Source organism: Delphinapterus leucas, chromosome 9, assembly GCF_059928025.1.
Source record: "Delphinapterus leucas isolate spDelLeu-1000000601 "Yukka" chromosome 9, BTC_Dleu_Yukka2, whole genome shotgun sequence".
Lineage (NCBI taxonomy): Eukaryota > Metazoa > Chordata > Mammalia > Artiodactyla > Monodontidae > Delphinapterus > Delphinapterus leucas.
In genome coordinates this window covers 70,216,413-70,233,241 of record NC_143137.1, presented here as the reverse complement: position 1 = coordinate 70,233,241, position 16,829 = coordinate 70,216,413, and the positions used below count along the sequence as shown (strand labels likewise).

Genomic DNA, 16,829 nt, shown 5'->3' with positions numbered 1-16,829 from the left:
TTTTGGTTTTCACATCTGTTAAATCTAAGCTTTTAAGTAGCTAGACTGTTTTCAATTCTTTTTTTTAATACATAGATTTTAATGAACAGCTGCATTTTAAAAAATAGTTTAAGATTATAAAGAATTGTTTTAAAAACCATCAGATATTTTTCATGTTTGATGAAGATAACATTTATTAATTGTATTAAAATTATAAACTAGATCATAATAGTTTATTCCAGTATACTAAGCAAAGAAAATATTTAATGTGGTGGTTACTCATTTTGTGATTGAAGCTGACACATAAATTATAAACATTTTTAGAAGTGCCATTGTAGTTGTGTTTGCTCAATTGATTATCATAGTAAATTAGAATTTTTGGTTTTTATCTTAGCATAGTGTTAAAAAAAAAACACCACTTTTTTTTTTTTTTCTTTTGGCAAGGAATTCAAGAATCTTAACCCAAGAATTACTTTACAAACTGATTTTATTTCAGGACAGCATTAATGCACTTGTTTTGAAATCAGTTTTCTATGACTAATCAATACTTATAGTTCTAAATCACAATGTAGTTCTGTAGTTATTATTTCACCAGTTGTAACTTTATGTAGTCTTGTTGATAGTTACATATGCATTGTAACTGTGACTAATGGTTAAGAGATATCTCATTGGATTTTTTTAATCATATTTAATGAAAATAATATTACTTGCATATTTTAAATGTGCTAAAAAGACATTTATATATTATACAGAGTTTTTCAACAACTTCTGGGTTGCATAGTATATAAGATGCTAACATGTTTAAAGTAATAAGTAAGCGGCATTTAGCTTTTTAAATGTTACCCGCAAGGGAAGGTTACCAATAATAATTATGGTTTTTTTTTAAAAAGGTGATTGTTTTATATTCTCGGTGCTAGCTTGTAATTAGAAGATTACAGTAGATAACAATCTTAAATTTTGTAGAATATTCCATTTCCTCTGGGGCTTCTATCTTTCATGTAAAAATAATACTAAAACAAAAGTTGTGCTGTTTCTGTCAAAATGTTTTATTGTAGGTCAGGTGAGCACTTAAAAAAATAAGTGCATTCTATTTCTTTTCAAAGTATTTTCATTCACTTTTTATCCTGATAGAATTGTAGAACAGGTATTACACCATTATAACATTGGGAAAACTGAGAAACAGGAAAGACTAGTTGATATGGCTAAAGTCTCTTAAGGTATCAGTGGTGAAGCCTGGACTAGACCTAATTTAATTGAATGGTTCTCCCACTTGATTTGTGGTTAATCTGTATGGAATTATCAAATTTTGCTTCTCCTGATGATCAGTCTTTAGTAGATAGAATTTTGGCTTTCTTCTTAGACTGTAATTGCTTAATTTGAATGGCTTTATGTCATATGCATGGCTTCATTTAAGTCATTTAGATGACTCTTAGTAATAACTGGTAATATCACATTAATACTCCAAAGTTCATTCAATCCTATGGTTTTCTAAGTGTAAAATATGTCTGAATCATATAATGTCTGTGTGTTATAGGTCCCCAAGACCACTCCTATGTTTATTGATTTACTAAGAGGACTCACAGGTCCCGGCATAGTCATACTCATGGCTAGAATTTATTACAGCAAAGGGATATAAAGCAAAATCAAGAAAGGGAAAAGGTGCATGGGGCAAAGTGCAGAGAAAACCAGGCACAAGTTTCCAAGAATCCTCTTCCATGGAAGTCACATAGGACAGACTTATTTTCACCAGCAGTGAATATGACAACATGTGTGAAATGTTGCCACCAGGAAGGCTCATCTGATACTAAGTGCCCAGGGTTTTTATTGGAGGTGGATCACACAGACACCCTCTGCCTAGCATATACTAAAATGACTCCCAGAAGGAAAGCAGGTATTCAGCATAAACCACATTGTTTGTGCAGATAGTTACGTAGAGTGAGCCACTCTTAGCAGTTAGGGAATGGAGGGAACCTTTTCTAAATCTGACTTCCCAGATATTGTCCAAGGGCCAACCTTGAAAGCAGTCCTTTCTAACGAGAGCAACTTCAAGTCTGTTGTGTTAATTCTTTTCCATACAGTCTGCCTTCATTATATGCGTTGTGTTCCCTTCTTTGTATGTGTGGGTTACGGATATGTAGCAAAAAAGTTTTAAGTTTAGAGCTAAAGTCCATAGTTACAAAAGATTTATTCTGAATCGATCAGTAATACTTTTTGTTTATGGAATAATTTTTGAAAATTATTTAAAATATCTTAAACTGTGGATTCACTTCATTTGGTAAGTAATCATAATAATGGCTAACATTTTTTATGTTAGGCAGTTTTCTAAATGTTTTACATGTCTTTTCCTTTAGTCCTCACATAACCCTTTGATGTAGGTACGATGGTTCTCATTTTATAGATAAGGAATCTAAATTAACTAAAACTATTTCTAAGTTAACAAAAGTGTTAAGTTAAAGAATACAAAGTTGGCTCTAGTATATTTCAGCATTAAAATTGAAATTTAAGAAAATTGATTTAAGAATATGTCTGCTTATTTTTATCCACATTTTTTTTTGCCATGTATTGAATATATATAATTGAGAAGAAGCAAATTATAGTATGTGGACAGGTAATGAAGGAAGAAATAATCTCATGTATTAAGGTGATTACTAAATTACTTTGTTTTATAGTTTCTTAATCTTAGGTTCTCTCTCTCCTATTAGTATAAATAAAGAGGATTATTGTTTGGGGGGAAAGATACAAATAATATAAAGCTTACGTAGGGCAAAGATGAGTAATGTTGTATATGATGTAGAATTCTTTAACATTTTTTTTCCTGTAAAATTTAACAATTTTGTGTTCTGATTCCCCTCCTCCATCACCCAGTCTTTAGATGACCTTTCAAATGTATCTTCTGATGACTCAGTACAACTTCATGCTTACATTTCAGACACTGGTAAGAGACTTCGTGGTTTAATTATTACTTAAAAACTATTGACTATTATTACTCCTACATTATTTTCCACATTTATTTTTATAAATCATTTTTCTGTTCTGTAGTCATGTTTTCAAATTACTTTTTTTCTGTAACATGTTCTTCATTAAATTCTATGATGTTTATTACATGGGTGTTTCCTTTAAGGTTGTCACTGTTATCATTTGAAAAAGGTTAAATTTTAAGCATTTTGTCATGGCTAATAAACTTTGAAACCAATCTTCTTTTTCTTTGAGTCTAGCTGATAATTGTCTGCATAATTCTTATTTAATTGTCTTGGGGCAGATTTTAGTTTAATATTTGTTTTCATACATGCAAAGTCAGATTAGATATCTGGATAAATGAAGCTTTTTGGTATAGGAGTTTATAGAAGTTCAACAAATGCTTAGATGAGGTGAGATTCATGACTGAATCAGCATATGTGCAAAGTGGCTAGTGAACTGAGGAAAAAAATCAATTTCCATCATTGTTATTGGGTTATTAGATAATGCCAATGCCGATTTTCTTATTTGGCTTCTCAGTATTCCTACAATATAGGAGTGTGTTTGTCAGATTACATACTGAAGTATAAACGTACAGATAAATACTTGAGTTCAATTTCGTACTTATAATTTAGATAATTTGGAAAGAGATTTAATAGTACAAGTGTAGTTTTAAAAAGATCATTTGCATCTATTTTTTTAAGATCTTGTTTTCTTTTCACTGGAGCTGGAGTCTAATTTTCCATTGTGTTTTCTGCCAGATTTCTGTAATAAGTTATCTATAATTGCTCTTTCAGTTTTTCCTTTATCTTTTACAAATAGTTGGTGCATACGTTGTTGTCAATAAAACCAGAGGGTCTAGTTGCGTTTCTTTCTAGCTTTTGATACATTTGTCTCACTTTTTCCTTCCTTAAAATTTTAAAATTCTTTTAAAAAACTATCTTCTTTGTTGAGTTGTCTTCAAAATATGAAAGAAAGCCTTTGTTAAAGTGCAACATTTAGAATTTGTCCTTTTCTTTCTTTCTTCAAGTCCTTAAACTTTTGTGTGTAGAAGAAGATACTAATGTCCATATTTCTTATGTGGATCTTTCTCTTCTCTGAGGGTTCTAGTTTTCTAGCTGCTTTGTCCATTCATTCAACAAGTATTTATTAGCTTCTTAAAAGATACGGAAGCATAATACTAAGCATTTTTAATAAATTGTAATTTCTGTCAGACAAATTTATGTATAAACACTAAAGGGGCAGCATAGTATAGTGGTTAAGAGCACAGCTTTTTGTCCAAATTGCTTGGGTTCAAACTCCAGCTCTTCCACCTAATAGTTGGGTGAACTTGGATGAGTTCCTTAACATCTCTGTATCTCAATTTCCCCATCTGTAAAATGGGATATTAATGATAATAATAATACTTGCCTCATAGGATTGTTATGGGACTAATTAACTGTATTCATAATTACATGGTGGGCATTATATATTAGTGTTTGTTCAATAAAGATTTCTTTTATGAGTTGGGCTTCAGAGTCTCTTTGAGTCTGGATCCCATGTCCATAACATCTGTATGACGGGAAGTAGAACTTAAGAGTCCAATGCAGTGCTATTTAAGGAGTGATCCATAGACTACAGTGTACTGGCTTCTTCACTGAGAAATCTTGTTTTAAAAAATATTGGCTACGTTAGGCAATGTGTTTAGTGATGAGATTTATTTATATTCTGATCCTAGTTCCTTGTCTGGTTATGGATTAGGAACAAAGAGGTTGCACATCACCTGTTATGAGTAGTAACATTGTCCTAATGCAAACAAAACCTGTTATTTCCACTGTAATATCTCACCATCATCTCAAAATATATGTAACCTCATTATCTTTTAAAATCAAATTACCTTCCTGTCTTAGTGCTTCTTTTATAATAGCCCCATTATTCTTCCTATTGTGCATGCATCCTAGTTATGATCTCCCTTGCCTATCAGTTTGTGACAAATCTGATCATTCTTTTTTAGAATGCTTTCTTACATTCCTTTCTTCTTTCCTTTTCTATTTCTTGCTATTCTCCTTGTTCTTATTAACTCCTAATTGGTTATGGTTTGCTGCCTAATTGGCCCCTGCTTCCTATTATCCTTTCCCAAACATATCTTGAACACAACAGGTGAATCCATTCCCTTGTTGCCTTGCTAACTCTGTTGAGTGATGGTGGTTCTCTTGGGTGATGAAAAATTGCTGTACACTTTGTTCCACATAGGTCTCCGAATGAAGGATATTTGAAAGAGGTGAATAGTGAATATTAGAGTTAAAGCCTTTGACAGCAAGATGACCCAGGTCTATCCCTAGTCTTCTATTTTGTCAAGTCAGGAACACTGATATTAGATGGTAAGGGAATGAAGGACAAGTTTGAATAGAAAGTGCAAATCTTAGAAAAATTTTAATGAAAGGCTGGGAGAGGTTCCTGTCCAACTACGTTTGCCAGTATAGATTTGTAGCTATTATATTATTAAAATAATTTACTAAGAAGCTGCACAGACCCTTCTTTGCCTAATTATATACAAAATACAAATATTTAGTCAGCTCCAAAGCTTGGCCACTTTTTTTTTTTGTAATTATGGATCAGTATAATCTATTATTAGAAGAGCAGTTTATACTTCTGGTCAACATGGTAGTCTAAACTGCTGTGGGAAATCTTGCTTCCCACACATCTAAGGGCTGAAAACAACAGAATAAAAATAGCTAAAAGGGGAAATCTACAGGTGTAATAGACCATGAGGAAAAGCAAATTTAGGGAAATGAAGAGGAGTTGAAGCCAAGGAGCTTATAGGAGCGTGAAGACTGCTGTCTTGATTTTGACAGCATTTTCATGCCCTCAAGTTTAGAAGAGGCAGGATGGGCTAAGGCAAGGAGAAGCTGGAACACAGTCATTTGCATAAAGCCCAGAGTCACAGAGGTGGCTTGATGTGAAAGAGGAACCAGAACTTAGCCTACTGTCAAAGGAAAGAACAAAGAATGTCAAGCTTGTGGTTGGGAATGGTATCTATCACCCATATGAAATTGAAAGCCTGTCTTGTATCGCGATATTGGTGTGTCTAGATTCAGCCATCCTGAAGTGGTTGTGTACCACAGGGTTTCCTAGCCCAAGAGTATGTTAAAAATATTTGTAGAGATAAAACGAGGCAAGAATACCACACTATAAAAAAAGAACCATATGAAATTATAGAAGTAAAAAAAATTACTTATTGAAATTAAGGTGAGTGGCTGAATTAAGAAATAGAACAGGTACAAATGAGTGGAGACTGATAAACTTTTAGAGACCTGAAGAGATGATCTAGAATAGAATACAACACAGAGGGAAAAAATGGAACATGAGAAAGACAAAATGATTCAAAATATGTCTTTTTACTTAAGATTAGTACAGAATAGGAATAGGTTTTGATCTTTGAGACTACCTGACTTGGATGGTTTGTGTCAATTAAGTAGGAAAATAACTATTTAGAACAGTCTTCAGAATAAATTACACTTGTAAATTGTTGAATATTTTAAACAAGAAAGAGATTTGCCAAAAGAGAAGATAGGTCTTATCCTATAGCTTTTGCTTGCTGTTCAGTTAAAAAGCTATCAAGTTAGAGCTGAATAGTGAAGGCTAGTACAGAGGTTATTATTTTGTTTCTGTTGTTTTTCTTCTATTAAATTTAAGAGACTCTAATACTATAGTATGAGGTGGTACTGTGTTATCGTAACTGATAATAAATAAAAGCTCATTGGGAAGAGAGTCCAAAGTAGACATCACTGTGTGGTTGGCAGTATCATCATAAACTTGTAGGTCATTTTGTAATGTAGCCATCATATATAACGCATTATGGATGTGAGTACAGAGGATGGGAGTCTATTTTATCCTTTGGTGACATCCTTTTGTCTCAGTCTGTCATTTCAAATTCTTCTTCATTTCATGTTGTCCTTTTTGTTTGTTTTTGTTCTTCATCTTCCTCCTTTCTGTGTCTTTTGTTCCTTTTCATTTTGTTTTAAATGACTAGTATATGCTGACTATGACCCATATGCTGTGGCAGGCGTTTGTAATGATCATGGCAAGACATATGCATTATATGCCATCACTGTACACCGGCGCAGTCTAAACAGTGAGGAGATGTGGAAAACCTACCGTCGTTATAGTGACTTCCATGACTTCCACATGAGGATCACTGAACAGGTAATGAGGTTTTTAAAGTTTGTGTACTTTACATTGTTTCTTGATTCCATGTTTGATTCTAAATAGCTCTGAGGGATGCTAAGGTATTGACCAAAGCTAAGTAAATAAGGTAAGAATTTTTTTATAAGCAACATGAATGTTATAATGATTTTGCACATTTAACCAATAAATCAAATTTTAACCAGTCTTAACCATTGTGGACTAGTGATGAAGTATCGGTGGTATACCTTGGAAAATTAGAGTAAGTGTATATTTCTGATATTAAGAGTGTGTGTATGTGCTGTGCTTTGCAGAGGTATTTGGGTTTGGTTTAAAGTAGGGATGGGGATCACTGGACATTTGGTGGTTTTATTTTTGGCAGTATAATTTAAAGCTATGGTTACTTAAAATGGCGTCCTTTTCCAAGTGTTAACAGTTAAATCCTTGATCCATTAAGTTATGAAGAACCAAAATCTAAATTAAGTTTAACATTAACCAAATAATGTTTTTAATTCTTACCAAGTATAACCCTCTTGTTTCATAGAAGTATGAGGACTCTTAAACATAATGAATGTAAACAAACTATTTCTCTGTTTTATTTTATTTTTATTTTATTTTTTGCGGTACGTGGGCCTCTCACTGTTGTGGCCTCTCCCGTTGCGGAGCACAGGCTCTGGATGCGCAGGCTCAGCGGCCATGGCTCACGGGCCTAGCCGCTCCGCGGCATGTGGGAACTTCCTGGACCGGGGCACGAACCCATGTCCCCTGCATTGGCAGGCGGACTCTCAACCACTGCGCCACCAGGGAAGCCCTCTCTGTTTTATTTTTTATTAAATATTCTTTTCTTTTTAACTTAGAACAAAATAACTTATCACAGGATAAATTGGAATAGGTGTTCTGTGACATTTATTTTAAGTCATGAGAATCTTTCTTTCAGGGTTTTAAAATAAACAATTATTATTAAGCCAATAAAATAATAATAATTAATGGTGACATTTGATTGGGTGGACTAAAGCTTTGAAATGACAGTTTACTACTTAAGTAATCAGAAAGTATATATATATATATATATATATATGTATATTTTGTTGTTGTTGTTGTTGTTTTTATACGTGGGCCTCTCACTGTTGTGACCTCTGCTGTTGCAGAGCACAGGCTCCGGATGTGCAGGCTCAGTGGCCATGGCTCATGGGCCCAGCCGCTCCGCGGCATGTGGGATCTTCCCAGACTGGGGCACGAACCCATGTCCCCTGCATCGGCAGGCAAACTCTCAACCACTGCGCCACCAGGGAAGCCCCAGAAAGTATATTTTTCAGTTAGGGTAGTGGAAAATATATGGTTGCCACCATGATAATCTCATTAAAGTACTTCGTGAATAGAGGGAGATAAACTATTAATAGTTCAAAAGTGTTTAGAGACCAGGTTAAGCCTGGTCTCTAAACACTTTTGAGCCCATATTAACAGGACTGTTTTTATATATTCATAAGGAAATTAATAATTTTGGACATAACTGTTCTGTTGTTCTTGTTGAATAGATCTTTTCTTCATGTTTAGCTTGATTTGTTTGTAGAGGTGAAAGAATTTTTCTGCCCCACGTTGAAGAAATAATTGCTTTATTTACTTTTTATATTATTACCTGTTTCATATTGTTTTAAAATCACATAGCTCGGAGCTTCTGGGTTGGCAAACACGGGGTATGCTCAGACAGGGCATCGATGCTCCATGCCCTTTTCCATATCTTGCCTTATTCATCTTGTCCATCTGGCTGTTTTTGAGTTATATCCTTTTACGACAAACCAGCAATCTAAAAACGTCTTCTGACCCCTGGCCTGGCTTAGAACATCACCAGTGCTACTGATGTCCTACATTCCTCCCAGATCACATGCCAGCCTGCCACTGCTTCTCAGAGCTCAATTTAAGTAACCAAGAGGCTCATCTCCTGAGTCTGAGAACTTCCATTGCTCCACTGTCTTGTATTCCAGATTTTCCTACCCATCTTGCCCATGAAACCATGAGCTCCCTGAGGCAAGGATCTCATCTCTCTTGTACTCCATTCTGTCACCTGCACCAAAAACAGCCTGGAACAGACCGTGTGGCTGACAGGTCTTCGTCCTCTGGCTGGGTGTCAGGCCTGTGCCTATGAGGTGGGAGAGACGAGTTCAGGACATTGGTCCACCAAGAACTCCTGGCTCCATGTAATACCAAATGGTGAAAGCTCTCCCAGAGATCTCCATCTCAACGCTAAGACCCTGCTCCACTCAACGACCAGCAAGCTATAGTGCTGGACACCCTATGCCAAACAACTAACAAGACAGGAGCACAACCCCTCCCATTAGTAGAGAGGCTGCCTAAAATCATAATAAGGTCACAGAGACCCCAAAACACACCACCAGACACGGTCCTGCCCACCAGAAAGACAAGATCCAGCCTCATGCACCAGAACAGAGTCACCAGTACCCTCACCAGGAAGCCTACACAACCCACCAAACCAGCCTTACCCACTGGGGGCAGAAACCAAAAACAACGAGAACTATGAACCTGCATTGTGCGAAAAGGAGACCCCAAACACAGTAAATTAAGCAAAATGAGCAGACAGAGAAACACACAGCAGATGAAGGAGCAAATAAAAACCCACCAGACCAAACAAATGAAGAGGAAATAGGCAGTCTACCTGAAAAAAAATTCAGAGTAATGATAGTAAAGATGATCCAAAAACTTGGAAATAGAATGGAGAAAATACAAGAAACGTTTAACAAGGACCTAGAAGAACTAAAGGTCAAACAAACAATGACGAACAACACAATAAAAGAAATTAAAAATTCTCTACAAGGAATCAATAGGAGAATAACTGAGGGAGAAGAACGGATAAGTGACCTGGAAGATAAAATAGTGGAAAAAACTACCACAGAGCAGAATACAGAACAAAGAATGAAAAGAACTGAGGACAGTCTCAGAGACCTCTGGGACAACATTAAAGGCACCAACATTCGAATTACAGGGATCCCAGAAGAAGAAGAGAAATGAAAGGGACTGAGAAAATATTTGAATACATTATAGTTGAAAACTTCCCTAATATGGGAAAGGAAATAGTCAATCAAGTCCAGGAAGCGCAGAGGCCTATACAGGATAAACCCAAGGAGAAACACGCCAAGACACATATTAATCAAACTATCAAAAATTAAATACAAAGAAAAAATATTAAAAGCAGCAAGGGGGCTTCCCTGGTGGTGCAGTGGTTGGGAGTCCGCCTGCCGGTGCAGGGGACATGGGTTTGTGCCCCAGTCCGGGAGGATCCCACATGCCGCAGAGCGGCTGGGCCCGTGAGCCGTGGCTGCTGGGCCTGCGCGTCCAGAGCCTGTGCTCCACAGCGGGAGGGGCCGCAGCAGTGAGAGGCCTGTGTACCACAAAAGAAAAAAGAGCAACAGGGGAAAAATAACATACAAGGAAATCCCCATGAGGTTAACAGCTGACCTTCCAGCAGAAAGTCTGCAAGCCAGAAGGGAGAGGCAGGACATATTTAAAGTGATGAAAGGAAAAAACCTACAACGTTTACTCTACCCAGCAAGGATTCATTCAGATTCAATGGAGAAATTAAAACCTTTACAGACAAGCAAAAGCTAAGAGAATTCAGCACCACCAAATCAGCTTTACAACAAATGCTAAAGGAACTTCTCTAGGCAGAAAACACAGACAAGGAAAAGACCTACAATAACTAACCCAAAGCAATTAAGAAAATGGTAATAGGAACATATATGTTGATAACTACCTTAAATGTAAATGGATTAAATGCTCCAACCAAAAGACATAGACTGGCTGAATGGGTACCAAAACAAGACCTGGTATATATGCTGTCTACGGGAGACCGACAAGAAAGAAATCATAAACTTTAGATCAGAAATAAATGAGAAAGAAATGAAGGAAACAGTAGGAAAGATCAGTAAAACTAAAAGCTGGTTCTTTGAGAAGAGAAACAAAATTGATAAACCGTTAGCCAGAGTCATCAAGAAAAAAGCGAGAAGACTCAAATCAGTAGAATTAGAAATGGAAAAGGAGAAGTAACAACTGACACTGCAGAAATACAAAAGATCATGAGAGATTACTACAAGCAACTCTATGCCAATAAAATGGACAACCTGGAAGAAACGGACAAATTCTTAGAAATGCACAACCTGCCAAGACTGAATCAGAAAGAAATAGAAAACATGAACAGACCAATCACAAGCACTGAAATTGAAACTGTGATTAAAAATCTTTCCACAAACAAAAGCCCAGGACCAGATGGCTTCACAGGCGAATTCTATCAAACATTTAGAGATGAGCTAACACCTATCCTTCTCAAACTCTTCCAAAATATAGCAGAGGGATGAACACTCCCAAATTCATTCTACGAGGCCACCATCACCTTGATACCAAAACCAGGGAAGGATGTCACAAAGAAAGAAAACTACAGGCCAATATCACTGGGGAACATAGATGCAAAAATCCTCAACAAAATACTAGCAAACAGAATCCAACAGCACATTAAAAGGACCATACAACATGACCAAGTGGGGTTTATCCAGGAATGCAAGGATTCTTCAATATATGCAAATCAATTAATGTGATAAACCATATTAACAAATTGAAGGAGAAAAACCATATGATCATCTCAGTAGATGCAGAGAAAGCTTTTGACAAAATTCAACACCCATTTATGATAAAAACCCTGCAGAAAGTAGGCATAGAGGGAACTTTCCTCAACATAATAAAGGCCATATATGACAAACCCATAGCCCTCATCATCCTCAATGGTGAAAAACTGAAAGCATTTACACTAAGATCAGGAAGAAGGCAAGGTTGGCCATTCTCACCACTGTTAATTCACCATAGTTTGGGAAGTTTTAGCCACAGCAGTCAGAGAAGAAAAGGAAATAAAAGGAATCCAAATCGGAAAAGAAGAAGTAAAGCTGTCACTGTTTGCAGATGACATGATACTGTACATAGAGAATGCTAAAGACGCTACCAGAAAACTACTAGAGCTAATCAATGAATTTTGTAAAGTTGCAGGATACAAAACTAATGCACAGGAATCTCTGGCATTCCTATACACTAATGATGAAAAATCTGAAAGTAAAATCAAGAAAACACTCCCGTTTACCATTGCAACAAAAAGAATAAAATATGTAGGAATAAACCTACCTAAGGAGACAAAAGACCTGTATGTAGAAAATTATAAGACACTGATGAAAGAAATTAAAGATGATACAGATAGATGGAGAGATATACCATGTTCTTGGATTGGAAGAATCAGCATTGTGAAAATGACTCTACTACCCAAAGCAATCTACAAATTCAATGCAATCCCTATCAAACTACCACTGGCATTTTTTACAGAACTAGAACAAAAACTTTCACAATTTGTATGGAAACATAAAAGACCCCGAATAGCCAAAACAATCTTGAGAACGAAAAATGGAGCTGGAGGAGTCAGACTCCTGGACTTCAGACTATACTACAAAGCTACAGTAATCAAGACAGTATGGTACTGGCACATAAACAGAAAGGTAGATCAATGGAACAGGTTAGAAAGCCCAGAGATAAACCCACACACATATGGTCACCTTATCTTTGATAAAGGAGGCAGGAATGTACAGTGGAGAAAGGACAGCCTCTTCAATAAGTGGTGCTGGGAAAACTGAACAGGTACATGTAAAAGTATGAGATTAGAACACTCCCTAACACCATACACAAAAATAAGCTCAAAATGGATTAAAGACCTAAATGTAAGGCCAGAAACCATCAAACACTTAGAGGAAAACATAGGCAGAACACTGTATGACATAAATCACAGCAAGATCCTTTTTGACCCACCTCCTAGAGAAATGGAAATAAAAACAAAAGTAAAAAAGTGGGACCTAATGAAACTTCAAAGCTTTTGCACAGCAAAGGAAACCATAAACAAGACCAAAAGACAACCCTCAGAATGGGAGAAAATATTTGCAAATGAAGCAATTGACAAAGGATTAATCTCCAAAATTTACAACCAGCTCATGCAGCTCAATATCAAGAAAACAAATAACCCAATCCAAAAATGGGGAGAAGACCTAAACAGACATTTCTCCAAAGAAGATATACAGACTGCCAGCAAACACATGAAAGAATGCTCAACATCATTAATGATTAGAGAAATGCAAATCAAAACTACAATGAGATATCATCTCACACCAGTCAGAATGGCCATCATCAAAAAATCTAGAAACAATAAATGCTGGAGAGGGTGTGGAGAAAAGGGAACACTCTTGCACTGCTGATGGGAATGTGAATTGGTACAGCCACTATGGAGAACAGTATGGCGGTTCCTTTACAAACTACAAATAGAACTACCATATGACCCAGCAATCCCACTACTGGGCATATCCCCTGAGAAAACCGTAATTCAAAAATAATCATGTACCATAATGTTCATTGCAGCATTATTTACAATAGCCAGGACATGGAAGCAACCTCAGTGTCCATCAACAGATGAATGGATAAAGAAGATGTGACACATATATACAATGGAATATTACTCAGCCATAAAAAGAAATGAAATTGAATTATTTGTAGTGAGGTGGATAGACCTAGAGTCTGTCTTACAGAGTCAAGTAAGTCAGAAAGAGAAAAGCAAATACCATATGCTTACACATATATATGGAATCTAAAAAAAAAAAAAAAAAAAAAATTGGTCATGAAGAACCTAGGGGCCGGACGGGAATAAAGACACAGACCTACTAGAGAATGTACTTAAGGACACGGGGAGGGGGAAGGGAAAGCTGGGACAAAATGAGAGAGTGGCATGTACATATATACACTACCAAATGTAAAACTGATAGCTAGTTGGAAGAAGCCGCATAGCACAAGGAGGTCAGCTTGGTGCTTTGTGACCATCTAGAGGGGTGGGATAGGGAGGATGGGAGGGAGATGCAAAAGGGAAGAGATATGGGGATATATGTATATGTATAGCTGATTCACTTTGTTATAAAGCAGAAACTAACACACCATTTTAAAGCAATTATAGTCCAATAAAGATGTTAAGAAAGTAAAATTAAATTAAGATATACAGTGTAAAAAACATCACATAGCTCATATATCTCTTTTTTTATTTACTTGCAAATTTATGGGAATTTGGTATAATACGAAATTTTCTTTCTGTGAATACTTGTAATTTTTTTCTGTTCCAGACAGATAATTTTAAGAGGAATTTGATTAATTTAGACTCTAACAAAATAACTGTTACATTTAATTTTTTATTAATAAGTTTTAATGTTTTAAAGTTTTGGAAATAAATTGTCATTTTGCTGAGTACTGTTATATTGCCTTGGTGTATTAGTTTGCTAGGGCTGCCATAACAAAATAACATAGACTGAGTAGCTTAAACAGCAGAAATTAATTTTTCCGTAGTTCCGGGAGCTAGAAGTCCAAGATCAAGGTGTTGGCAAGTTTGGTTTCTCTTGAGGCATGTCTCCTTGTCTTTCAGATGGCCTCCTTCTTGATGTGGCCTCACATGACTTTTTCTTTGTGTGCTCGCATCCTTTGTGTCTCTTTGTATGTCCAAATTCCCTCTTATAAGGGCTTTGATTTGATTTAACTACCTCTCTAAAGGTCCTGTCTCCAAATACAGCCACATTCTGGAGTATTGGGGGTTAAGGTTTCAACATACGATTTTTGAGGGAATAAAACATACTGGTAATGCCTGAATAAACTATGCATTCTATAAAATTGAGTCAGTAGTTTAAGATACCATGGATAAGTCCTATTCTAGGAAACTAAATATCTTTTAGGACACCTTGAAAACTGTAAATGTACTTCTATAAGGTGTCATTTAAAAAAAAATTAATTCATAAAACCAGGTACTCTATATTGTACATTCATTCATTGTTGACCCATTGTAATATTTCGTGAACCACCAAACTTGTGACTATTACTACAGCATAACATTTGCCCTGTAAATCAGGTGTCCCCATCCCCCAGGCCGCAGATCACTATTGGTCTGCGACCGGGCTGCACAGCAGGAGGTGAGCAGAGGGCAAGGGAGTGAAGTTTCATCTGCCACTCCCCATCGCTTGCATTACCGCCTGAACTGTACCCCTATCCACCCCGCCCTGGTCTGTGGAAAAATTGTCTTCTGTGAAACTGGTCCCTGCTGCCAAAAAGGTTGGGGACCGCTGCTGTAAATGACCTCCCACTCGCCCCCCTTTTTTTTTTGCCTTGGCTAGGACGAAAGAACTGCTTTTAAGTTTCATGCATTAACATGTAATGAACTTGTTCTCATTATAGCTCCAAGCGACCATCTGATTGCCATTCCATTTAATAATTTATCAGAATCTTCCAGTTTAGGGATGAAAATTATCCTATACCTTTTCATTTCCTCTTTTCTTTAATCTCTGCACCAGGAATGAGTTTTCTTTACAGAAGCATTGTTGTTGTTTTTAAACAAAGAATGGTTTTAGAAAGTTTGTTGCACTTCTGAATGTGTATCACAAAGGAGAAGCAATGAGGCTGCTCATTCAAGTTTTAGATACTAGGTATTGCTGGCCAAGCACAATTCTTCGCTCAGTGACTTTGCTCTTCCACTTTGTTAGCAGCTAGTATGGTTAAAATCTGTGCTTCATCAAGGCACAGTAGATTCCTACATATCTGGACTTTTGAAGGTGGAGTCTGTAAATGCTAGATTTCAAGTATGTACACTTAGTTTTTTTTGTTTGTGGCTTTACAAAGATAAGATACATACTTGATAGCTTTTAATTTGTTTTTTTCTTAGTTATCTATGAGCTTATTTTTCATGCAGTTTCATGTAGGAGAAGTATGTGTTGTACTGTTTGTATATAGAGAGTTATGATATAGCTGTAATCTATATTTTGAAATTTGCTTTTTCTTCCTTTAATAATTAGCTATTACAGTGATTAACTGATTTGAAGTCATCTATATAAAATATTTCTTTGAGTTTTTTTTACCAAACCAGGAACTCATATCTTTGATTATTAAAAATTTACTGGCTAATACTTTATTCACAAGTTAAAGCGTTGTTAAACAAGATATTTTTGTATGTTTATTATTAATTTTAATAATATTAAAGACACATAATTTACAAATAATAATAGAGTATTCAGTACTGTATCATAAGTTCTTTTTAGCCAATTGAATAGCAAAATATTTTTTAAAACCTTTTGTTATGAAAATTTTGAACAATCTTAAAATCAGAGAGAGTATAAAATGAAACTCCATGTGGATATCACCCATCTTCATCAGCAATCCATGTTTGTCATTCTTAGAAAATAACTTCTTTATAATAAATAACATTCGAACTGTGGTTTGGACATATTTGGACAGTATTTTATATTTTCTGGTTTTGGCTTAATATATTGCAGAATATGTTCTAGATGCTTTTGATATGTAGAGAAATTGTCAGTTGGAAAATACTTTTCTGTTTTTGAAAAAAAAAATTAAGATTACTGAATGTATTTTGTTTTCTAGTTTGAAAATCTGTCAAGCATATTAAAGCTTCCTGGTAAAAAGACTTTTAATAATATGGATAGAGATTTTTTAGAAAAGAGAAAAAAGGATCTAAATGCATATTTACAGGTAAGTTCATTATTATTACCTATAGATTTTCATTTCATTGTAGCATAGAAATATAGCTGATTTCTTTATTAGAGAATGTTTGTACTATAATAGTGGGATAGCAGCCACTTTTGAGGTGCTGAGATGTGACA

At 35.6% G+C, this 16,829-nt stretch overlaps 1 protein-coding gene across 3 annotated transcripts in view; it reads left to right on the top strand.

The window, feature by feature from the left end:
• SNX13 (sorting nexin 13) overlaps nucleotides 1–16,829 on the top strand; it is a 141,151-nt gene that overhangs the window by 91,408 nt on the left and 32,914 nt on the right. For 2 of the 3 annotated variants that reach the window (XM_022587582.3, XM_089917693.1), the window contains exons 17-19: nucleotides 2,845–2,914; nucleotides 6,947–7,119; nucleotides 16,591–16,698. In XM_022587582.3, coding sequence (XP_022443290.2) covers nucleotides 2,845–2,914; nucleotides 6,947–7,119; nucleotides 16,591–16,698 — 351 coding nt within the window. The remainder of the gene's footprint in view (nucleotides 1–2,844; nucleotides 2,915–6,946; nucleotides 7,120–16,590; nucleotides 16,699–16,829) is intronic. The other variant, XM_022587589.3, reaches the window with a different exon arrangement.